The sequence below is a fragment of the Manacus vitellinus genome, unplaced genomic scaffold, assembly GCF_001715985.3.
Source record: "Manacus vitellinus isolate BGI_N305 unplaced genomic scaffold, ASM171598v3 scaffold_15_pilon, whole genome shotgun sequence".
NCBI lineage: Eukaryota > Metazoa > Chordata > Aves > Passeriformes > Pipridae > Manacus > Manacus vitellinus.
The window spans coordinates 12,784,495-12,809,846 of NW_021939122.1; the positions used below are offsets into that span (position 1 = coordinate 12,784,495).

At 35.7% G+C, this 25,352-nt stretch overlaps 1 protein-coding gene across 2 annotated transcripts in view; it reads left to right on the forward strand.

The window, feature by feature from the left end:
* Positions 1–25,352, forward strand: part of SLK (STE20 like kinase) — a 47,114-nt gene that overhangs the window by 11,547 nt on the left and 10,215 nt on the right. Inside the window, exons 2-12 of one of the 2 annotated variants that reach the window (XM_018069282.2) lie at positions 8,996–9,160; positions 11,483–11,531; positions 12,289–12,438; positions 14,966–15,038; positions 15,254–15,448; positions 16,107–16,188; positions 17,146–17,274; positions 19,173–20,570; positions 21,882–22,012; positions 22,281–22,404; positions 22,679–22,858. In XM_018069282.2, the coding sequence (XP_017924771.1) occupies positions 8,996–9,160; positions 11,483–11,531; positions 12,289–12,438; positions 14,966–15,038; positions 15,254–15,448; positions 16,107–16,188; positions 17,146–17,274; positions 19,173–20,570; positions 21,882–22,012; positions 22,281–22,404; positions 22,679–22,858 (2,676 nt within the window). The remainder of the gene's footprint in view (positions 1–8,995; positions 9,161–11,482; positions 11,532–12,288; positions 12,439–14,965; positions 15,039–15,253; positions 15,449–16,106; positions 16,189–17,145; positions 17,275–19,172; positions 20,571–21,881; positions 22,013–22,280; positions 22,405–22,678; positions 22,859–25,352) is intronic. The other variant, XM_018069283.2, reaches the window with a different exon arrangement.

The window sequence follows — 25,352 nt, forward strand, 5'->3', positions numbered from 1 at the left end:
TCTGTATGAATTACATTAATCAGTAAAATGTCAAACAGCCAATGCATAAAACATCAGAATTTAAAAAAGACTAGCATCATCAGTATGCTTTTAAATTAAAACTTCTTTTGAAATCTGCTGATAAGTAATAGGATTTGCATTCATATAGTTTCTCAAAGTAGTTGGTTTTCATAATTGGCTAGTTGTTCAAATTTAACAATTAAAACAAGCCAAACAGTTAATCTGGTAGGCAACATCAGAAGCAAGTGTTCCACTACTATGCTGAATATGAATGAAGTTTACATACAGAACCCAAGACCTATTTTTATGGTACTTGAATAGCCAGTTGTCAAGGAATGCTAAATGTGTATTCAGATGGCTCTTCCTCATCTCCTGAGATGTCACACTTGCAGCACAAAGATATCCAGGTCATTGTAAATTTTGTGAGGCACCTTTTGAACTTGCACGTTGGAGATTTCAGTTTGTGTTTGTGGGGTTGTACGGAGCTTTAGGGTCATGACTTAAGGCACAAGAAAACTACTGTCAAGTCATAGTCTGTACAGGCATTAAACAGCCTACACCAGCAGAGTGTATTTTGTAATTAATACAGTTAATTGTAGGACTGACTTGAAAATAACTGGTTAAAAGGGTGCTGAATGATACTGGCTTAACTATATTGATTTCTTTGTTGTTGCTGCTGTCTTTGCAGTTGGTTTCTGTTAGATTGTTTTAAAGATATGCACATAAGGAAGCAATGACTTCCCTCTAGAATTCTGAATTTTATGTTCTTTTTGAAATATATTAATACCATAAAGAGAATATGAATTAGTTTCTGTAGCAATTTTACTTAAAAGTGAGAAATGATGATGTACAGCTTTTTTAATTAAAACTGTCTGAAGCTACTCTACTTCTGTCTTTTGTTCCTTCAGAAATAGAGGAAGTTTCATCTTAGCAGACTAGAGCATGTATGGAGCAACAGAATATGTGCTTTGATAGTTTTGCAAGAACTGTTGCCAATTTTAATGTGGTATTGATGTAGTCACATTTCCTTTCCCTCTGCTACAACTGTATCTTTTTGTAAAACACTGAATCTTAAACTGCTTATGTAGTTTATATTTTTCCCTTAAAATATATGAACTCTACTGTATTTATTGTTCATTTTAGAAGGACAAAGAACAAAATGGGGTGATAATACTTCATTTTGTTTAATCTTTCCCCTCTGGCTATTTAGCTGTGCTTATTGCAAGATTTGAATATGGCTCACATTGCAGTATCAAATTATACAGAACCTTTCCTCAAATTGCCCATATTTTTGAGCTAGTAAGATGTTTACGCTTAAACAGTTAAGTTACATCTGTTATAGCCCATCATCTTCTGCAATAAATACATAAAATAGTCTTAGTGCAGGTCTTTAAATGCCTTTCTTCTGCTCTATGAAATGTAGAGCTTTTAATAATATTCTTTACTTTTCTGACAGCAAGTTTTTTTAACTTAATTACTGTGCCACATTGCATTTCTATTACTATGTAGTTTCCCTAGTAACATGTCAGAAGGCCTTTATTGAAGGGTTCTTAAAGTCCAAAGAAATTGTCATTTTTCTTTCTTTATTATTTTGTTGACTTGCTCATATCCAGTTAGGAAGGACAGAATTTTCTGTGCTCAAGTCAGATGCACTGTTCTGTTTGTTGTTTTGTTACAATGAATAGCTGTGCTGGGTCAGCAAACAGCTGTAGCCATCTTCCATCTGATCTGGCTAAAGGCTCTGGGCAGAGCAGATCCTAGTCTTGTTTTGTAACTTAACTCCAAGGAACAGGGTAAGGAGGAACTGTGGGTTGACCTCGCCACTTTATTTTAAAAAAAAAGAGTGTTCCAGGTTGATACATGTACATCTGTGAATGTACACTAGTCTGTAAAGTGTGAGTGAACAAAGTGACTGTGTGCTACATGGAGCTGAAAGACTCAGTGGTGCATCTGTTTGCAGAAAGCTCCAGAGTTGGCTTTTACAGCTTCGAGTGTCTCCCTGGGAGAAGAGGTCAGCAGGAGTAACGTTGGCTCTCTGAGCTCAAGTAAACTAAAGCTTGTTACAGATGTTAAATGACTAGAAATAAGATTATAACACAATCCTCCCAGGTAAAGGAATCAGAGGTTTCTTAAGTCCTGTGTTCAAGCAAATAATAAAATTATCATAAGCAAGTAATAAAATTCTCAGCTCAACCTGGCACGGGGATAATTTTCTGAAAAAAACAGCACTCTGTACACAGCTTCAACTCTGACCTGTTGTTTATCTTAAAAATCCTAGGGAACAGCTGAAGTTACAAATTGTGGTTTGATTAAAATCTATTTTTTGATCACATTGTTTCTTGGAAGCATTAATTTATGTCATTTGGAATAAAGGTGTGTTTATTGCTGGAATAAAGATTGAATTTTAAGCTGTAGTCATGAAAATTAGTAAGCATTAAGCATTATGTTGGTTTTTTCCTAATGACATAAGACTGAATAAATAACTGTAGGATGTTTGTAATCAAAGATAAAGATAGACTGGGTTACTACCCTTTCTGGGAAGTTGAAAGTTAGTTTGGGGCTGATATTGTCTGGTGCTGGATAAAACTGAGGAAACCTCTACCAGCAACTGTTAGTGTCCTCTGCAGATGAAAGATAGTGGCAAAGCAGCTTAGCACTGCAGGGATAAATCTCAATTTGTCACACCTCCCCCTTTTCGAGTTTAGGAGTTGGTTGCAGTACAGAATTGTGTATTTTAATGGTGCTTTCCCAAGTAGTATGTACAGTTATTATAACAGAATATAGGAAAAAAATACCAGTCCTTTGCACTTACACTCTACCACCTAATGCCTTAGTTACAAATGTTTTCCAAATATTGTCAGCTGATTTTCCCTATTACTTTTATGAAAGTCATCTTGCAGCAAGAGAAGGGAAAATAAGAATGTGGTGTTTATATAAAACAGCAAAGAATATTTTGGAAATTTTTCTTACCAGTGTTTAGCAGGTTTTTTTCTTATTTTTTATTCTGTTTTTTAAATGTATTTGCTTAAATAAAAATTATGCTGAAGTCTGATATAATCTCTTCTGTTAAGTTTCCTCTATAGGACTGTTTCTGTTATTTTGCCCATATTTACCAGTTCAGTGCAGGTACTTTTCAAATATGCATATAAATATTCTTTCTGATTTCAGTGGCACGATGCATGAATCAGGATGGGAGCTCTGCTTAGCTAGTGTACAAAATACCACATAATTAACAAGAATGCTTAAAGGGAAACATGAGGTTAAACATTAAAATTATATTCCATACCCCTCCCAGAAATAACTTGTGGAATCCTCAGAAACCAACTGTGGAGGAAGCAGAAGAACCACAATGAGTACGAAGTACAAGGATAATATTAAAAGAGTGAAGTTGTCATGGAAACAGCTCCAAAACGAGCAGAGCCACAAAGGCAGCACCAGACCACAGGATCATAAAGATGCTTCAGCAGTCGGGGTTGAACCCTGGCATCCACTTTGTAAGGAACAGCATTTGCTTGTAGGAAATAGAGGCACTTTTATCTGCACTTCTATTTCAGTTTTTTTTTCCCTGGCATTAAACAGGGAAACTGAATTTAATTAACTTCTTTTTAAGTAGAAGAAACTGTATAGTAGGTAACTATGATACATTGCGCAGGCAGGGAAAATTTTTGGCTGATCAGCTGTATCTTCTTTGGGAGATACTATCCTTTTGAGTAAGTGTTCTGTAACAGTAATTTTGACAAGTTTTAGCATGTATAACTGGAGTTAGTTGGTTTTTAATTGCTGGAACGAACCATATCTATAATTAAACAAAAAATTGAAAGTCTGTCTTTTTTTTTTTTTTCATTTTATTACGTTTTCAAACATTATGCAGTGAAGACTGGTGCAACATAACATAGCTTCTTTGAAATGTCTGGCTCATCTTAATTGCCAGAAATCTGTGAAGATTGCCATCTTCTTCATTGACTGAACTTGTGATTTATTGTTAAAATTTAATGTCATTTAATATTGCAAAAGATTCTATTTGCTCTTGAATTCAAACTGGTATTTTTGATTACATTTCTCAATGTTTGATGTTAGAATGAATGCTTTGTTTTATCTGACTAGTCAAGGTAGGGTTTTTTTATAAAATTCACTGATGAAGAACACCTTTCCATGGTTTTGAAAATAAGTTTGAACACTTGATGCTGGTCCATCTTGCAGGGTTTTTTAGTTTTAAAATGCACAGGACAATGTTAAATATAGTATAGTAAACTAATACAAAACAAAGTCCAGTGTAGTTGTTTCAGTAGGCCACGCTACTTCTTACATTTTTATTTGATAAAGCCGTTAAAATCTAAAATTACAGCAATTTTTTTTCTTGATTCATATGTTTAAGACTGAGATCACTGCTTTGGGACAGCTCAGAGAAACAACTCTTGCCTTTGCATTGTACAGGGACAGTTTTTTGGTACTGATTACTCAGGCACCATCAGAAAGCTTGTATGGAACTAGATCTGACAATCCCAAGTTTATACAAAAGTGGAGCTTTTTATGTGGGAAAACATCTTTTGTTGAATAGGGATGGGCGTATTTTTCACTTTTTGACAACTTTGATGCTCTATGATTATGACTACAGTTTTGTTAAGAAGAATGAGTCAGAAAGGAAAAGCTTCTTAATTGATTTGTTTTGCTGCTTGCAGAACATGGGGTTATATAACATCTCACAAGAGATCGGGCATCAGGAAGAAGAGTGATGAACAATTTTCTGTCTCATATCTCAGTTTTGTTTCTGGTTGGCTGAACAATAGGCAAAGGACGTACTAAGCTTTTTTTCAGTTGTAAAATAGTGTTTAATTTTTTAAAGCTGCACTGCAGGAGAGGAGCTGCCCAGTTGGGAAGGAAACATTTACTGACAGTAAGAAACTGAAACAGCCCCTCCCGACCAAGGCTGAAACTTCATATTGGTCATCTGAAGATGAAAGGTTACTAGTTATCTCTGAGCTGTAATCCTATTACTCGGGAGCGGTGGCTCTGCTCTCCCTGCTGTCCAAGGCTGGGAATATGCAACTTCTTGGCCAAGTGCCCAGATAGTAAACCTGCCTTTTAATATTGTGCTCTCAGTCTCCTCACAAAGCCTCTGCCCCTAGATCTTCTATGTAGTTATATGATACTGTACAAAAATCCAGGATTATTAGGGAGGAGTTACTAATTCCACATACTTGCAGGTTCTGGTTTTCTGTAGAATGGTTATTCATCTTTCTCGTGCTGAGACATTTTCATATTTTTACATTTTTGTGGATTAGATGTGCATTGCCATTTTAGTGTGAGGGATTTAGGTTCAGAGAGAAATTAATTTGCGAGTTCTAATTTTAGAGATCATTTATTCTATACAAACCTGTAATCCATCCTGATCAAAGTGTGTTTTTCTGTGCATTGTCTGCTAATGAGACTGTACCATCCATTGCAGGAACCATGCTGTAACATTCTCTCACTCTGTGAGTTAAAATGTTTGCTGCAGTAACCTTAAATAATAATCCAAATAGAAGTTTCAGTGAAAGGATTGCAGTATTTATGTATAGTTGCATATAGTAGTCAATAATATCCATGTCATATTGTATTAGTCACATCTTGAGGGAATGAGTTATTCCAATTCAGTTTTCATCCATTATGTATGTATCTTTTGGAAAGATCAAATTTTGTTAATGAATCTTTCCCCTCCTTTCTTCCTTGTCTCCACATAACCATTGAAAATGCCAGTTTGGATTTCTTAGCATGGGACTGAAGCTTAAATCATCTATCACAGAAGCAGAATCGAATGTATTTTAAGCAGAGCATTTGCAATAACTTGAGTTGGTAGTTGAGAGCTTAAATACAGTAGGAAACTGCGGCTACTTAGAGCATCTGCCCTTTCAAAATATGTCCTGTGACATGAATGGCAGGTTGACTTTAAATGTTGGTGTAGCCAAATGCAAAATGAGAATATGCAAATCAAGGCTGCATCTACACAATCATTTTCACTCCTGCTCTGACCTTTGGAGAATGTTTTGTGGCAGAAGAAAGACTTGAGCCTAAGTATAGAAAAAACAAACATGCCCACACAAAGCTGTAAATGCTTTTTGTTCCTCTTAATCCAAAGAGGTTTTTTTTCCCCATAGTACACTGAGTCATAAATCTTATGCATGATCAGTAAAATCCTTTCCTACACAGTTCAAAAGAACATATTTCTTACGTGCTTCTTGCAGCAAGTCACATAGATAGGTATTTATTATTGAGTGCATTGTGGGGTGGAGATGAATATTGTCTTATTCAAGAAGAACTTTAAAGTGGATAATTTCTTTTCAGATGTAATATTTTATCAGTCCTCAGAAATACCCAGTGGAAATGTGCTGCTTCTAAAGCTTTTTCCTTTTAAAAACAGGAAAAAAAATCTGGATATAGACCTACAGAATTTTACTATCTTAAGTCAGAACAAAGGCAACCATTTGTTTTGTTTATAATTGTTGAGATGCTCATAAAGATAATCATATTGTCTCTTATAACTTCTGTTTTGTAATGAGGTGTTTTAATAGAGCTACCACAAGGAGGAAATCATAGAAACTTATTCAAAGCAGATTTTTAGTTACTTCAAGTGAAAGGATCTGGGAAAAATCAAAATACAAAGTGTTCAGTCAATAGAAAAAAGCAATGGGTGCTGTAAATGCAGCGAACTCCCGAGGGTGTAATCATGGAGGTGAACTTACCAACACCTGTCTCACTCAGAGGTGAAACGGAATCAGAAAGCAGTAACATCTGTTATTGATACCTGAGGTAGATAGTTCTATTTAAGCAAAATATTGTTACCATTCTATAGTTTGCAAGCAGATTTGTGTAAAAATGATTTTCAGATTTTTTTATTTTAAGTACCCTTCTTTAAGGTACAGTGAAGAGTGTCCATGCATGTTTCAAAAAAGTACATTTACAGTTAAAATTTGAATTCTTTAGAAAGGCGCTTTAAAGCCCATTTTTCTGCACAGGTAAAGCCAGCAAGTCTGTTTCTGTTTTGATCAGACATCTGTTTCACTTTTTGTGTTTAATTTAGAGTGCAGCTCCAGAATAGGAAGGTTGGTCTTTGATTCTTGCCATAAAGCATGAAACCAAAACAAATGATGTTTGCGTTACTAAGCAGACCTTTTCCTTTTTATTATTAGAACGCGTGTTGGAAAATTTCTCAGTAGTTTGTTTTCAAGTAATGTTACACAGATTCCTTATCTTTGTTGTTAAACGTGGGAGGGCAAATATTGAGGTTGGGAAGATTGGTTGTTTTTTGTTTTGGAAAGAATATTGAGATAAGAAGAAATGTTACAGAAAACCTTTACCTTCAATGCTGGGACTGTGCTTAAAAGTGTGTTTTGCTGTTACTGCTGTTTTACTGAATATTATTATAAATGTTTATCTTTAAATATTTTATTATCTTTTGCCACACTGAGAGAATTATTTATAGCTGTGAAAGTAATAATATTTAGACTTTGGAAATCATTCTTAATGATTCTCACTTGCTGTCTGATAGCAACTTTTTTCTGGTACTGGTATGAAGAGATTGGGTAACAAAACTCAGGTTTTGGGATTCTTGCTGTGTTCTGTCCTGGGATGATCTCAAGTGGGTTTGGACCCTGTGCATCAGCTGTACCAGCAGAGACAGGATGAACCACCTTGTGATGCTTCACATCAGGAGTCGGAATTGCCCCTGCAGGTCCTTGTCTTCTCCTGCTTTGGAGAGAGCCTGTGTCCCTCCCTCCTTGCCATTTAATTTCATTTGAATGTCAGAAACTCAGTGGAGTAAACATAGGCCTTTGCTTCATGGTCTTTACCTATAATGGGTGAAGTAGACTTCAGTCCTACACTTGTTTGATTCAGAGGCAAAAGATAAGATAACCACTGGAAATGCCCTGACAAAGTAGTGTTTTTATGATGGCTTGAGAAAAATATACCTTCTTATTTAAATTTACTGCAACTTGGAATTTAGTATTTTTTCAAACATAACTTGCAAGACAATTATTAGAGACTGTACATAATTTTGTGTTTTCGTATATGTATGCACATGTATATAGGCTGTGTGTTTAGTATTTGCTTTACCTCCCTCATGTTAAAAAAAATCTAGCCTTACCTAGTTTTGCTGCATTAGTTTTCAGCAATATTCTGTGAATAAGTGGTATTTGCAGTTACTGGTTTCTGAAGTGTTTTACTATTTCAATAAGTTACCCTAACCGATTGTCATTTCTTATGTTTTAAAAAAAAGCCAAGGAATATTTAAATGCCTAGCAGAAATGTTTGGGGGTTTCTTTCCCTTGGTTTGGTTTTCCCTTTCCTTGTTTTATTGGTTCTGTAGTTGACTGTATCACTGCAGCAATTCCAGCTTGCTCGTCTTAGGGTGAGAAGTAATAAAGTAGAGGTTGGCAGCATTTCCAGCATTCCACTTTCCATGAGTCCCCATCTGTGGGAGTCCTCCCAGACTTCTGAAGCAAAGAGAGCAAAAAGCCCAGACAAACTAATGATGGCTTGGCAGCTCTTTAACCTGGGAGCTTGCATACAGCCCCTGGCTGAAGAGGGGCAACCTGCTGGTTCCTGGTTGAGGATCAGGTTCTCTGTGTGGCTGTGGGAAGAGCGGTGCTGCCACAAGGTGGGGACTGTCAGAAGGTGGAGGCTACTTCATACTCCTTGCCAAGTGTTAACAGATGGTGTTTTGGGGAGCAGCCCGAAACTTCATTTTAGCACCAAGCTGGAGTGACCCCATTGACTGTATGATGGTTTAAAGAGTGGGACGAGAATTAAGTATTTTTACATTCTTGTCTTTCATTGTTTCTGGATTTTATCTACTCTTTAATATGCAGATGTTCTCTTTTTGTAGAGAAGGAAGCTAGAGGTAGGAAAACAGCACAGAACTGTCAGGAGAGGGTTGGTTTGTTTGTGGGGGTTTTTGCTGGTGCAGTTATCTGGTGAAATTCATGTATATATGTTTGCTGTGCCTTTTCTTTTACAGGCTCAGAACAAAGAAACAAAAGTTCTGGCTGCTGCAAAGGTGATAGATACTAAATCAGAAGAAGAACTTGAAGATTACATGGTGGAGATTGATATTTTAGCATCCTGTGATCATCCTAATATTGTCAAGCTCCTAGATGCTTTCTACTATGAAAACAATCTGTGGGTAGGTATTTTTCCTTCTCTAAGTGTTTTTACTTATTTCAAAAGGTTATTGAAATTACAGTTTTTTCTTTATTAATAGATCATTTGTCAATCACATTTTGTCTGGCTTGTCAATGTTGGGATAACTACTCGGTTTCAAAACTAATTTTTAAATTGTGAGTATGATTTAGGAAATAGTCACTAAAAAATTGTGCTACACTGAGTCATTTGGTCAGGGGTTTGAATCTAAAATGTGGAAATTAGCAGTTCATTTTGGTGTATTGAGAGAGTTCTTAATTGGTGCTTATTTGTAGCAGCAGGACTCAAATTTTAATTACATTAGTACAATTTAAAGTGAGATTCAGAATCCACACCTGAAGAATAAATAATGTGCTGAAAAGGTCAGCCTGTGAAGTATGTATTTTAGATATGAGTGAATCTGTTGGCACTTCCAGGAAGGACAATTTACCAGTACTTGAACCATAATTAATTTACTTAAACCTGAGGTATTAGACCCTTGATGTGTGGTGAGCATACATATGACTACACATCACTCCTCTGCTGTATCCTGTGTGTTCACTGGAATAGCTTTAGCTGTGACAAGACAGTTTTTTCTTCTAGGTGATCCAATGCAATATTTATAAGTGCTTTTGGAATTGTACAAAGAATGCATGTGTGGGGTTTTTTTAAAGTTTATACTTAAAAAAAGATACCTAAAACAAATAAAAGAAAATTTTCTTTGGAGTCTTATGAATAAGCTTTATCTTTTAGCCATGAAGACGATGGATGTGTAATACTGTATTTCCTCATTTACATTTACTTTGCTAAGCTTAAAACTTTGTCATCTTAATGCAGACTAAAAGGATTTTGTATAAAACAGTGGAATAGTGAAAAAAAATCCTATAAAAAAGTTCAGTATGAAAGCGAGGATGCATAGAGGCAGAATATGAAACAGTGGATAGGCTTTGCTGGCAGAATGAAGATAGAGGAGTAAATAGTTTGAAAATAAAGTTGTAGCTACATAGTTACAGTGTAATGCAAGGGTATGAAAGCAACAAAGAGAAAACTTAATGATGTGGTGAGTAAACACAATTTAGTGGAGGGGAAACCAGAGAAGAATGATAGTTGGATGTAAAATAATACACTGTTGCTTTATGGGTTTGGAAACATGACTTCTTGATCAAAGAGACCTTTGTCAGCTCAAACAGCAAATTTAGAGAAATAAATTCCTTATTTACAATTTCCCACACTTGACTTACTTGGCATGTAGAAGCATGTAAATGGAATAATGTTTAAAGGCCTTAAAAAGAGTTGCATTCTAAAATAAATTTGTTGGTGTCATTGTTGTGGGGATTAATTGCCATAGTAATTTGAAGTAATATGTGACATAAGTGGTGTATCTATAAGTGTTATGCTATAAAGTATAGTTTGAGATTTCCTCTTTTATGGGCAACAATACTCTGATTTTAAAATTACTCTAAAGAAAAAGAATAGGATATTATTTCCCAGAATATTGACTGTCTGAGAAGAAATACTCGTTATCTGTCAGGCTGAAAATTACAATTTAATGTTTAAAATTCAAATCAAAGAAAAAACACATATGGAAGAGTGGGGTATCAATCTTGAATGACCTTTCCTCTTTCTTGCTCTCCTCATTCCCTTTGTCTACCCTCTCTTTGCTTTGTGTATGTACTTTCTGTCCTTTGTGTCAGCATAGTTTGTATTCCAAAAGAGTTGCAGTTTATTTTTGTTTCAAATGCAACTCAGAACTGGAGATGGACTTGTTCTAGTATATTCTGGGATAAAAGCCTTGATGTATTGTAGGCATGAATGAAAATGAAGGAAAATTAATGTAAACATCTGAATTTAGTAATTTTCTTTAGCTTTTAAGAGTATTTTTCTGTGTTTTCATCTTGTCTGAAACAATATAGGAGATAGCATCTGCTAATGGAAAATCATTTAGCTCTTGGACTTTTCAGTCAGGGAGATTATAGTATAGAAGTAGAGCTTAATAATCAAGAAATGAGTTGGCAAGGATTATGTAAATCACATTACAAGGAGTAGGTTTAAGCTGACTGTTTCATTATGTTTTGTTATGCTATTTTATATTTGGATTAAAACTTTTGTCTGAGGATCTCCAAGTATTTTTCAAATAATTTGCTTGAGCATCACAGCCCTACTTTTAGCTGGGTAACAATACCAATATTTTGCAGGTTAGTAAAGTAATTTGTAGAGGCAAAATAGTCTGAAACTCTGATCTCTCAGTAATGCTCCCTTAATTGATGATTCAGTTCAGTGGAACTGTTTAATTTCTAATTCCTGTATTTTATTTGTTTAAATACAGATCCTGATCGAATTTTGTGCAGGAGGAGCTGTAGATGCAGTCATGTTGGGTAAATAAATTGTTTCAAATAATAAACTTAACACCTTAAAATGATAATATATATTGTAAGACTTATTTTGTTTGAGTATTGTTTTGATATGCAAATATTTCTGTAATTGATGTGCTGTATGTGTTGAACGTTGGGGTATTTACACCTATATCTATGGACATTGTAACTTCTTAAGTTAGATTTATTTTCTCTCATTTTTAAAGTGTTTGTTTACTTTCTAACAACATTTTTGTTTCAATCCTTTGAGTAAATGTGAAGAGTTGTTTTCAAATGCTTATGAAGATCTCTGTTGTTGTAACATAGTCTGTATGAGCCCTTTTCAGGACCTCATTTTTCCTCTTCCACTGCCACCTTCCAGGTTAGGTTGAGATAATTCGTAATATTGCATCTACCTTCAAGTTAGATTTTTTTTCTGTGCTTATTCCTCAAATTAGGTGAATACTAATACCATTTAAGTAAAGGATCTGGTCTTTAGCATCTCTGTGTACCACATAGAAGAATCAATCTGTAAACTATATAGCTGTTTCACAGTTCAGAGAGGTGGGTATGCATAACTGATAATGGAGAGGCCTTTGGGTTCAAGGCATGAAATTTTTTCTGAAAGGAGAGAGTATTATAAGATAGAATTTTTTTCTGACATGTGATGTTTAGAGTCTGTCAGATAAATTAATTTTCACATATATTGCTATGCTGATTGCTATGAACACATAACGTAAAATGCAGAAATGTTGTGATTATTTCTGTCTCTGTCTTGTAGAGCTTGAAAGGCCATTAACAGAGCCCCAGATCAAAGTGGTGTGCAGGCAGACACTGGAAGCACTGAACTACTTGCATGAAAATAAGATCATCCACAGAGATCTAAAGGCTGGCAATATTCTTTTCACATTAGATGGAGACATTAAACTAGGTAAGAATGTTGCATATAAAAGACTTTCCCAGAACTTGGCATGGTCTTTTAATTGTGTTTTCCTCAGGCTGCAGTTTGTCAGAGTTCATTATTTACCTACTGAAATACCAATCTAGCAATGAAGGGTTTTTCAAAAGCAAGTGGTTTGCTACTATCAAGAAAAGAAAAAGCTTGAGCAGATATCCTGATGATACTTGACACATCTTTCACACTCCAAAATCAGCAGGGGTAGGAGTCATGTCAGTATCTGCACCAAGTTGCCTACAGTCAGACCCAACTCCTACTGTTTCTTAGTATAACATTCTTACTTACAGTTGCCTTTACTATGGTAACATCAGAACTTCCCTTTGAAATCGTTTGTTTGGAAAATGAGCATTCTTTACTATCACCAAAAATCAGTACCTAGTGCTGTTGTCTCTTCCTTTGTTGGAGAGGAGTAATTATCTTAATTAGTCATCTTAGTGTTTCTGTGTCTTGGTCAATTGTTTCTTACCCTGAAATTAGGACAGAACAGTCTGGAGGAAAATTAATACAAATTTACTATTGTTGATTCCTGTTTCTTTAATCTGAATTTAAGCAGTCATCCACATTTTCACTCTGATTTGATAGGGAATCCGTGAGGATTCCTCCATATAGAACTGACAAAGGACTACTGGTGGTGAATAGCCTCCCTTCATTCAGCCAGGAAAGGAGAGGAATTATCTGGATCCACTTTGTTTCAGGGGCAAATGTGTATAAGCTGTCAGCCTTTACAGTGGCTCTACCCATGGCATAGTTCCATGACATTGCAGTTCACACTCAGGTTTCAGAACCTTCTCTCTGCATGGTGTGTGTGATTAGTTGTATTTCTGTGGAAGCACGTTACACAGAGGGTAAAGGTAAGGGGAATCAGAATATCAGCACAGTGAACTGGGGCTCTGAACTCCCAGCTTTGCTACACACAATCCTTTTAAATGTAAACAAGTAATGTCCAACTTCAGAAATATGTCTGAATATGTCGTATTGATGGCACAGTCTCAGCAAGGTTCAGTGCATCATCTCTGTTAAGAAGTTGAGAATGTTTAAGTACTTGCTTTGCTATATTGATCAGTTTAGTGTGTCTGTGCTTTTTGCATGAATCCCCTTGCTCAAGAATGTTGCTTGTACTTCTATTCCTTGCATCTGGCTTTCTTTTAATCTGCAAGTACATGTAACTATTGTTTTAGCTTTTCTACAAATCTTGAAGATTAGTGATGGACTGGGGGTCATAGGCCTTATTTTTAAATGTAATGGAACTGCCATCTGAGATTCTTAGTACTGCTGTAAAAGAAACCACAGATCATAGCAGGAGTCTCATGGTCAGAGAAAGTCATTTGTTTCTGTTCATTTCCTCACATGACCTGGCTTCTCCTCACACAGACTTAGAACTATTTTAAGGTTTTGTCAAGCCTAGCTGATACACAGCACCTTGCAGGCTGTCAAGATACTATTTAACAGTTCAGACCACAGGGAGATTTCTGCCACACTTACATTTAGTGATACATTCAGGTTTGCAAAGATTTGCTTTAGTTTTGAGAAGTGTACAGCATCATTTGAAGGAGCATTTTTACTACTTTTAAACTATTTGTATTTTGATTCTGCTATGCACAGAAATGGGTAATTCCTTGTTATACAGATACATAAATGACAAATTTCCTTCATTGCATTTTATTTGTATAAGGATTTGAGTTTTATCATTTCAGTATCTCTAGTCCCTCAAGATTTCAGATTTTGCATTTGAACCATTGCAAAAGTCCTTATTTTTTTTTGCAGAGCAGAATTAGACTTCTCAAGTGTTGAGCCCATCAAGTAATTTTGTACAGATTAAAGATGGACACATGGCTGTTTTTGTCCCTTTGCTCTAATCTCTAGATCTTCATTAACAAAATTACATCTATAATAAGCATACGACAGTTATTCAAATATCTTTTTTTTTTAAGTGAGAAATGTAGTGCTTTGTAGACAAGTAATTGCAAAGATAAAGTTGAGTTTTGGTTGGATATTACATCAAAGGTGGATATGTAAGCTTTCCGATATTTGATGTAAAGTGAAAATCATGTGAAAATAAACCTGCAAGATAAAGGAAAAATGTTCCTTCATGAGAATTTGAGTCCTGAAATTAAAAATTGAATGAGTTGTTGAATTAATGAGAGAATTAATGTCATGAATACCAACTGCATAGGCTAAAGAAACTAGTTTCTAATTAAAATAATTTGAATCAGCTATTCCTATAGTAAATACATATATTGCTCTTTCCCACACAGCCCAACAGTAGCATTACTTTCTGTTTTAGAAATGGAGTATAAGTTTTAATCAAGGTCCTGTACTAGAAATGCTCTAAAACCTTGGCACTTAGCTATTAAAGCACAATATTTTTATTTCACTTTGAAGTTTTAATACTGCACAATGTTTGCTCTGGAACATATAACATTTAAAAGACAATTGTAAAATAAAAAATATAATATGTTTTCCACCACCCCATTAATAGTATTTTGCTGTTTGCTTTAAGCGGATTTTGGAGTATCAGCTAAAAACACAAGAACAATACAAAGAAGAGACTCTTTTATTGGTACACCATATTGGTGAGTACACTGTTTTGCTGACTTTTTAGTAAAAACTAATAACTTAATATTACCTTTAATTTTATTATTACAAGCTTGGTAAATATTGTGTAAATATATTAAGTGAGGGTAGAATATGCTGCTTAAAATGCTTCAGTGACTGTGTGTATTTAGAATGTTCTCAGAACGGATCAGAATGCGTTCTCTAATCCAGTACTTCATTATTCTCTTTGCAGGATGGCTCCAGAAGTAGTAATGTGTGAGACCTCTAAAGACAGGCCTTATGATTATAAGGCTGACATTTGGTCTCTTGGCATTACTTTAATAGAAATGGCTCAAATAGAGCCACCTCATCATGAATTAAATCCCATGCGAGTGCTTCTGAAAATTGCAAAATCTGATCCTCCCACGTTAGCACAGCCTTCAAAATGGTTAGTATTTTATTTACTATGTTCCTAGTTTGTAGGTTTTGAGTACAAGGCATGCCAAGTCATCTGTTTGCTAAACTTCATATTCGTGAGCATAACCTTGTTGAACTTTGTGGTCTGGTTTTATATTGTGTGTATGTTTGTACATGTGTACACACACATATAATCTGCTCCCACAATTGGAACTATGGTCTTTTTGTCATAGTTCTGTATAGAAACTTTTATACAGAAGTACTATGCAGATTTTGCATTAAAATGTGTGTGAAATAGCTTTTTACAAATGCAGTAACAGATCTGAAGACCATCTGAAAAGAGATTGTGTAAAAGCAGACTAAAGCATTCTTATACTAAGAAAATATTTTAAAAGGCATTATCTAGTTGGTCAATTTAATATCTTTACATGATTCAGTTAGTGGTGTAGTAGATGTGATGTATTAAAAATGCAGAACAAAAGATGAACTCTTCTATTAATGGGCAAACAGTTTAAAGGTTGTATTTGTGTCATGTTGGTCTTGGCATTCCTGTACTCTTCGTTTTTCCCTGAATCAGTAGAAGAACCTGGAATTGCAGTGTAGATTTATGGGAAAGCAAAAGAATATTTCAGTATATGCTAGTCTGAATAGACAGAAGAACAACCACTACCTGTTTGCTTTTCTTGTAGGTCATCAGATTTTAAAGATTTTCTGAAGAAATGTTTGGAAAAGAATGTAGATGCAAGGTGGAGTGCAACTCAACTGTTACAGGTAGGAAGAGTAAATTGTTCAGAACTGTTGTTTAAAGGCAAGCATATTTTGTATTTTTTAAAAGCAGAGCAGTATTACAGTAACAATTTAAATTATTTCAAATCGAGTGTTCATGCACAACCTGCTTTTAAAATTGATGCATTGATCCTTATTTGATAAAATTTGGGTAATTGATACCAAGTGCAGATCAGATTATTTGTTTAACATATTTTGATGTGATATGGCTAATTACTTCGTGTAAGTAATTATGCTTTGATAGCTATAGTGGATGAAGGAGATATTTCCGTGTGCAGTCAGTTGCTGACAGGTGTTCCAAAAGCTTTAGCACTCAGCCCTCCCTGTAATGCTGTCACTGCAGAACAGCTGAACAGGAATAGACGTGACCAGGTACATTTGATTCTGTTTAACGTCAGCGCGCATTTACCTCATCCACAATCCATCTGGCATGTGTTGAGTAGATTTAAGCAGCAGGGCCAAGCAGAGAAAGGAGATTCAGACAGTAGGAGAACAGGTACCTCTTTGCTCTTAAAGAAAAAGAATAGAATTCCAGTTTGTTTTTTCTAAGGACAAAGCACGTTTTTTTCTAGAAAGAGTCATCCTAGATAAAGCTTATCAGGAAATAACTTAACTGTGGAACTGAAATGAAAGTTGTTTCCAAGAAAAATAACCTTTTTAAAAATATTTCTACTTCTATTCTTTGGATTGTGAAAAAGGTCAGTATAAATGAATTATTTATATTTTTAGCAAGTTTGTTAGACTGCTTACGCGATATGCTTGAATACAAATGTTTTGATTTTATGACTTCAGCAGAAAAAATGTATTAGGACAGTTATGATTAATGTTAATTGTGAATCTTCAAATTTAAGAGAACCACAATAACATTTCTATGAAGTTGTATATTCTTTCAACTTAGCAAGTCAACACTTAATATTGTGCTTATTTTTTTATTTTCACAAGCATCCATTTGTTACTGTTACTTCCAATAAACCAATAAGAGAATTGATTGCAGAAGCTAAGGCTGAAGTTACAGAAGAAGTTGAAGATGGTAAAGATGAAGATGAAGAAGAGGAAACAGAGAATTCTCTGGTCAGTTTAAAATTTGCTTTTTTAAATATGCAATCTCCAGCTTACCATGGAGAATTCTGTTTCTGATGTACTAGCTGACTTTTGCAGAAGTCTTCTAAAAATAACAACATAAACATACTCCAACCTTATTACAAAATAAGTAGTCAACAATTTCAAAATTAGCATGTTCTTAAACTCCTAGTAATAAATAATAACTAATAAAGACTAACATCTTCATTTTTTACATATATATGTGATATTTTAGAAGTGGGATACTGATTTTTGTGTAAATGGTTTTAAGTCAAAATGACTAGATGAATGAGTGAATGTGCATTTGTATTCCATGAAGTGTTTAGAAGACTAAGAAAGGTATTTGACTATTATGCTGTAAACTAGGTTTTACAGTGTGGCTGTCAAAGAAAAAAAAGAAAAACAAAAACCCCCATATTTTACAAAGGCAGGATTGCATTTATGGATGTATTTCTGGAGATGCTTTAAGAATCTTATAACGTGAATAGGGTTGCTCAGAGGGGAAGGCCCCAGTGTTGAGTGCTGGGGTGGCAGGTTGCAGAGTGCACAGGCCGTGTGCTTCCTGACCTGAGTGGTGCAAGTGCCTGGCACTGTCAGGAGCTGCCATTACCAGCCCTGGTGAAGGAGCCAAATGCAGGAGCAGATCCCTTCATTTCCTTTTCTCCCATCATCACACTACTCATGTCCCCTGACCTTCACACCCCACTCCCAGTCCACCCCAGCAAATCTCCAAGTGTTCATTCCCACAAGCTTCCTCCAGGACTTATTCTCTATCTCCTAAGGATCATCCACCACCTCCTTCCACTGACAAGCTGCTAAGCCATCAATCCCTAGGAGGGCTGGAGTGAGGTCCACCTGTGACTCAGTTAAATATCTCAAAAGCAGCATTTTAAGAACTGTGAGGTAGATGCGTTCACATTAGTTACTTGTGGTAACTTTAAACACTTCTTGGAGATCAACACTAAGCTTCTAGAATAATTCTGTGAAGAAATATTTGAAATGCAATTTTGACTTAAAAGGAATTGTTTTAGGTATGCCTGGGAAACCCGTAAAGTAAGAACTGCATGATCAAACCCATGCTTGCTGCAACAGCTAACCTGGGATGTTCCCAGTGGCAAATCAGGAGCCTGATCTGCAAATTACAGGGTTCTGACAGTAAATACAGACAGAGAGATATCACAATCACTTTGAAGAGTGAAAGATCAATTATGGCTAAAATGGTACTTTATTATTATATTCTTTTGTATGTCTGTATGTAATCTGATAACATTCATATTCTGACAGTAGCAGTTTCTACAGTGAGGTAACTGTTTCTGTTCTAGTTCTGTATTGCCACTTAATCAGATCTGCTAGAAGTTGTCACCATTTTAATGGAGTTTTACAGTGATTAAAAAATAGATAAAAAAATTTCAGGCATTTTTAACAAAGAACACAAAGTGAAGTAGAAGAAGGTCTTAAAATTTCATTTTATCAGTGCTGCACTAACTGAAGCTACACAGTTTTTTTTCTAGCCAAACTGGCACACAGACGTGTCTTTCAAATCCAGCTGTAGCTGGGACTATTGAGGAACTGAACTGATAAAAAAAAAAACAATGTGAAAAGAAAAAGACTCTTGAAGAGTGGCTGATGACCATAATGCCTTTCCCTCAATCATAGTGTATTTTATTCAATTCTGACATATGGAAGAGGGTTCTTATGAAACTTTCTGTTCAGGGCCTGTCTGCATTTCGTGAACTTGTTCTGTGGTAATGCCAAGTGAAGTACTCTGAGGTTATCAAATTCTTTACCTGTAAATACAATATTAATCTCTGTTCAGGTATTCTTCCATAGAACTGTGCTTTGCTTAAGTTACAAAATGTTTAAGTGTTTCTCTTCCTTTAATTTTTTAGCAGTTACCTGCAGAAAAGCGTGCATCCTCCGACCTTAGCATTGCCAGCTCTGAAGAGGATAAACTTTCACAGAATGCCTCTGTCCTGGAATCTCTCTCTGAGAAAACAGGAAGTAATACAATTGAGGACAAAACAGCTGGGGATGAATCTGAGGACATTAAATTTAGGAAAACAGCTGATAAGATATGCAATACTACCGTTAACGATGTGGAAGTGCAAAACGGTTCTGTGCCAACTGGTGAAGATGAGGAAGGCAAAATAATGCCAGCAGAAAAGGACACAGAAAGCTTGGAAAAACCACATAAGGATACAGAACCCCAGAAAGGAGGGAAAGAACTTGACGTGGTAACAAAACCAGAAATAAAGAATGAACCCAACCTAAAAATAGAGAAAGAAAATTCCACAGCAAATGAACAGACAGAAGATAATAAACTGAAAGTAGTACCCACAACTGAAAATAGTGTAGAAACTGAAGAAGGCATTTCTAAGGAAACTGGTGAAAAAGAAGAGAAGGAGAACAGAACAGATCTCTCGGGACTTAAGGAAGAAAAGGTCCCTGTAGAAAATACAGATGCAGAGCAAAAGGAAAATAAAAATGAGGAGCAGAAAGAGGCAACAATAGACACCACTACAGAAACTCTACCTAATGCTACAGTCGAAGGGTCTGATGAAGAAAAGGAACTAATAAAGCATGGAATTGACAACATTAAGGAGATAGGTGATATTGCTGAAACACCGATCAGTGATGGGGATAAAATACCTGAGCTGGAGGATAAGCCAGTGGAAAGTCAGGCTAAGCAGGTCCATGAGATAATCAGCTCTGAAGAAACTCTATCAGAAAGCCAAGATAAAGTGATCAAAGTAGACAAGAAACTGGCAGAAAGTGAAAATGAGGATATTAGTAATATAAGCAGCACAGAGGAAACAAAGATCAAAGACTCTGGAAAAGATGTCGTAGACCAGAAGGCAATACAGAGCAAGCCTGAGGATATTTCTAATAAAGTGATGGATAACCTGACTGATATGGACCAAAATTCAGGAGAGTGCAGACCTGAGAATATCCAGGAAAACAACATTCAGACAGACAAAGAACGTTTAGAAGTTACTTCTGATGAAGTAATGAAGGATAAGCTTCAAAATACTGTCAATGAACAAGGTGATGACTCTGAAGTCACTCCAGTCCCCAGTATTAGTATTAGCACTGAAGAAAATGAGAAAGTCAAAACAGATAATCAAGGCAATACTGAGACTTCCCAGCAGGTAGAGTCGGAGAATGTGAAGGAAAATGATGCCGATTCAGGCACAGGTTCTACAGCTGATAACAGCAGCATTGATTTGAACTTGTCCATTTCTAGTTTCCTTAGTAAGAACAAAGAGACAGGATCAATATCTTTACAGGTAAGTGTAAGCAATCCTATGTTTTTTAATATAAATTCTCATGTGAGGTGTGACCCTAAAATTATTTCCAAGTTTAATTTTTGCAACAAAGAAAAGTGTTGAGTGAGAAACTAGTATGGCACATAAATACAAAACTAACTTTGTAGAAACCAAAGTATTGTAAATTGCACGGTATGACAATGTCTGTATTTTGGCATTTATGCTAATTATTTTCTTAAATTATTGCATAATTGTATTTTAAAAATGTGGACTAGCATATAACAGGAATTCTAACAATATTAAATGTGAAGAATTGTGAATGGTTGTAGTTCAGAGCTGATATTCAAGAAGACAAGTTCAATACCTTACTCAACACAGAATCCCTGTTTAATGGGAAAAATCTCCTGTGACATCTAATCTTATCTTGAATTCCTGTCGCTTCCATCATCTGTCTCTCTGTTTAGATTTGGGAGATCCAAGGCAGATATTCTGTTGGGTTTGTTTATTCCAAACACTGCTGCTGTGGTTGTGCTGTGTCAATGCAGCAATGCCAGTATGAATGAGCTTATTCAGAGGAATCACATTCCAGGCTATGAACTTTATTTATATCTGTATACTAATATAATTATAGCCATATAAAGGTAGTAACTGTGTAACATGGGTTTGAATGGAAGAAAAACAAACCTAGAAAACTAACCAAACAAAAACCCCATAACTTGGCATAGCTGTGCTAAACATGATTTCAGGGTGTTTGCAGTAGCCCTGACACAGTGGAGATGCAGTTTCAGCCGGGGTGTCTCTTCTCTTATAATGAAAGAACAGCAGCTTTGAGAATTGAGATTTCTTCAGTTGTCAGCAATCTCATCACATGATTTTTGGCTGATATGTATGCATAAAAAAATTAGACTAGCTCATTTATTTCCAAAGCAGAAGTAAGTAGGTGAGTAAATTATTTTCTGGTTTGGAACTGTTTTTCAGAATTAAATGTCTTTTTTTGGTGACTGGGAAAATCATGATCGAAAGCAAACAGGAACTGTAGCTGTCTTCAGCTCGTGAAAATAAAACTGCATCAGTTTTGTTCAGAGTTTATCTAGATTAATTTTTTTCTTCTGGAAATTTGGATAATCAATAATTACAGTTTTCCTTTGCTGATGAAAGAAAGTTTCAGTTTATTAGAATTTTTTAAGTTCTCACTTGCTTAGTGAGATACCTGATAAGTGAGAAGAACTCCAGATTACTATAGAGTAGACATTTACAGAAATATTTGATCTAATTTAATAAGAAAAAGGAGGAAAAAGAATGTACAGAATAACTTAACAATGCTTTATTTAGGAAACTAGAAGACAGAAGAAAACGTTAAAGAAAACTCGGAAGTTTGTCGTTGATGGAGTAGAAGTGAGTGTAACCACATCAAAAATAGTTACTGAAAATGACTCCAAAAGCGAAGAAATGCGATTCCTACGGTAAGTGTTTGTGTAAGTAAAATTTTCAAGACGTTGGCAGCTAATTTTTTTTCTCTTTGAATAAAAAAAGGCAGCTGGTGATCTTATTCCAGAAATACTTAGGGATTAATTTACGGTATTTTTTTAGTAGAAAGGAATGTGAAGTGTTTCTTCATACGACAGTCAATTCAAAACTAGTTTTACTGGACCTAAATTGTAGATGCTCCTTTTTGTCTTTCCTCTTCTTTTGTTTTCCCATCAATATTAAGTGATTCTTTTTCCTTATTAGACGTCAAGAGCTAAGAGAACTACGACTTCTTCAGAAAGAGGAGCAGAGAGCCCAACAGCAACTCAGTAATAAGCTTTTGCAACAGCGAGAACAGATGTTCAGACGTTTTGAACAGGAAATGACAGTGAGTTTCTGGATTTTGCTGCTCTTAAAATACAACATCTTGATGGAGTAGGCAGAATACTGCTAGCAGCAATCAGGTGTTTCTTTTTATGATGGCTGTAGCTTAGCCTTCATTGTTGTTAATAAAAAGCAGTATTTTGCATCGTGGGGTGCCCAGCTTGTATGCTGGAACTTGCCTGCCGGAACAGTTCATCAGGGCCGTGCCCTGCTGCGGTACAGCACTGCACTGAACAGAACTTAGTTTCCCAAAAAAAACTGCCAAATTATTTTCACAGAGTAAGAAGCGACAGTATGATCAAGAAATAGAAAACCTAGAGAAGCAGCAGAAGCAGACGATAGAGCGCCTGGAGCAGGAGCACACGAACCGCTTACGCGATGAAGCAAAACGCATCAAAGCAGAACAGGAGAAGGAATTGTCCAAATTCCAGAACGTGCTGAAAAACAAGAAAAAAGAGGTAAGAGATGATGACAATATAGAAAATAAGGAGTATGGGCATAGTAAACAGTTGAGATTAGGTCTCCCAGAAGCCTTGTCAACTGACCTGTGGAAGTGTTACTAGCAGTCAATATTGTTTCTTGTTTTACTGCCTCAAGTGAAATACAAACAGCTAACAGGAAGATTGAGGTATTGACTTAATCGAGAAAACATCACCAAGTTAGTAGACTTTATTTTTCACAGAATATTTAATAAAATACTTTCTCTCATATTAAATCAAGAAAAAGTATTTTCTTAAAGATTGTGGAAAATGTTTGAGCTTTCTACTTTAAACAAATCCAGCTATGGGTACTTAGTAAATACTTATCAGATTAGAATTTTGAAGACAATAATACAGTCTTGATTATTACTGAGAACCACTTTAATTTCAGATATGTTTCTTTTTTGTTAGAGTAATTTGTTAGATTTTCATTGAGCGTATGTGTTATTGTTTAGAATTTCTTTATATGAAGTGAGAGCAGTAACATGGATTTGGCTTTTTAGCTCCAAAAAGAAAGCTAGGAGAGAGAAGTGTGGATAACCTAAAATCTTCTGCAGTTATCTCATACATGTCATACACTTAAGGCAAAATGAATGACAATTGACAATGACACCTTGTGCTATTAATTTGCTTGCATGAGAGTAAAAGAAGGTGATTTAGTTCCGTGTGGATTTCGCATCTTAAAAGCTGTTTTATTTCATTTTTGGATCAATTGTGTAGTGCCCATTTATATATGAATGGCTCTAGTGTTTCCTCTAATAGTTACTAGACTCGGATTTCTTTAGAAAGCTGTAGTGTCCATGCTTTTGCATAGAATGATCCTGTAGCACAAAACTGCATTAAAGAAATAAGTTGTATTCAGTTTGAACCGTATGCTCAAATGTAAATAACAATTTTTCTTCTTTTGCGGTACCTCTTGCATTTTTGAGTCTCTCTCTATTTACTGGTGATTGGGTCCTACATGGGAAAGCGGGAGAATTTTACTTATTGCTCTGAGCTAAAAACAGTTCTTTCATGGAAACAGGAGTAGCATGTGGTGATTTGGACTCTGTTTTCTTATGATGCTTCCACTATTAAACAAACAGGCATTTGTTTCTGGGTGCATAGTTTTGTGTTTAAAGCTTAAAAAGGCGATGTAGAGTTTGAAGGAAAATGCAGCTGGTGCTCTAAAACTATCCATGCTACACTGGAGTATGCAATGCTACATTTTTATAAGTCTCAAAACCAAATAAAACACATTAGCAAATTAACAGATTAATAGTCAGTTGATTTAGCCAGGTTATATTTAGAATCTTTCAGCTAATCTAGTCTAATTCACCTTGAACTGAAACACGTTCCATCCCAGCATACTGTCACAAATAGTTTCTTGAAAACGTAGTTATTGGTGGGTTTTGCTTTAAATTCTTTAGAACCAAACACTTGCAACCAAATAATACTTTGTTTGCTTGTATTATTATTTTAAAGACATAACCTGTGTAGATGTCATTTATGGTTGGAGACACTAATAATGGCATCTTGTAAATTTAAGTTATAGACAGTGTCAGAAATAGCTGGTTTTCCATGGAAGTTTTTTAAACTTCCAGCTGTTTTTCACAGTTTTACTATGAGGTAAACATACTCTGTAGTCCTTTTGCCATAGTACTTCAAGAAAATACCACTTTTGCAGGTGGTGGTTTTCTTAACTATTGACTCATCTGGCTGCTGCATGGAAACACAAGCGAGAGATTCCATTTCTGAGAGCACTGGGCAGCATTTGCATGCAAAAAGCGGCTGGCACATCCCTCCTTTCTGCACTGCTGGCATGCATAAAGCACCTACTGTTCCTTCTCTTTTCATTAAGCTCTTTTCACTAAACTAACATCCCTGCCACTGAAGTAATGCATGCTTCCCAGTACCTCTAGTGCTTGACCTGCATGTCCTGTGTTCACAGTAATGCTTGCTGTGGAGAAAAAGTGTTCTTTTTGCCACCTTCTGCATGCTTATATACACTGTAGGTTTTATGTGAAGTGGAGAAAGCACCAAAAGAGCTGAGAAAAGAGCTCATGAAACGCAAGAAAGAGGAGCTTGCACAAAGCCAGCATGCTCAGGTAACAACGGCAGCTTCAAGCTACTAAAATACAAAAGGCAGCAGTATTCACACAGCTTGATGATTTCACTTCTTGTTGTTGTTGAGTGAATATGGAACTTAACTCAAACTAACCCTACGTACTGCTCTCTTCCTTCAAGTACTCCCATATCACATCTCATAGACTAAACTGGGTAGACATGTAGGAGCAGCGGTTCCCAGGTTTGTACTGTCAAGTGGAATGTTTCGTGTGCTGTGCTGAAAAAGAATGGTAATTTTCTACAGCAGGTTTATTTACAGTGCTTTTATGAGTGGTAAGTACCCCACAGGTCCTTCAGATTTTAGAGGTTATAGTCAGAAGTAAGTTTTGAACAACACAAGTGCAGAAGAGGAAAATGTGTATATATG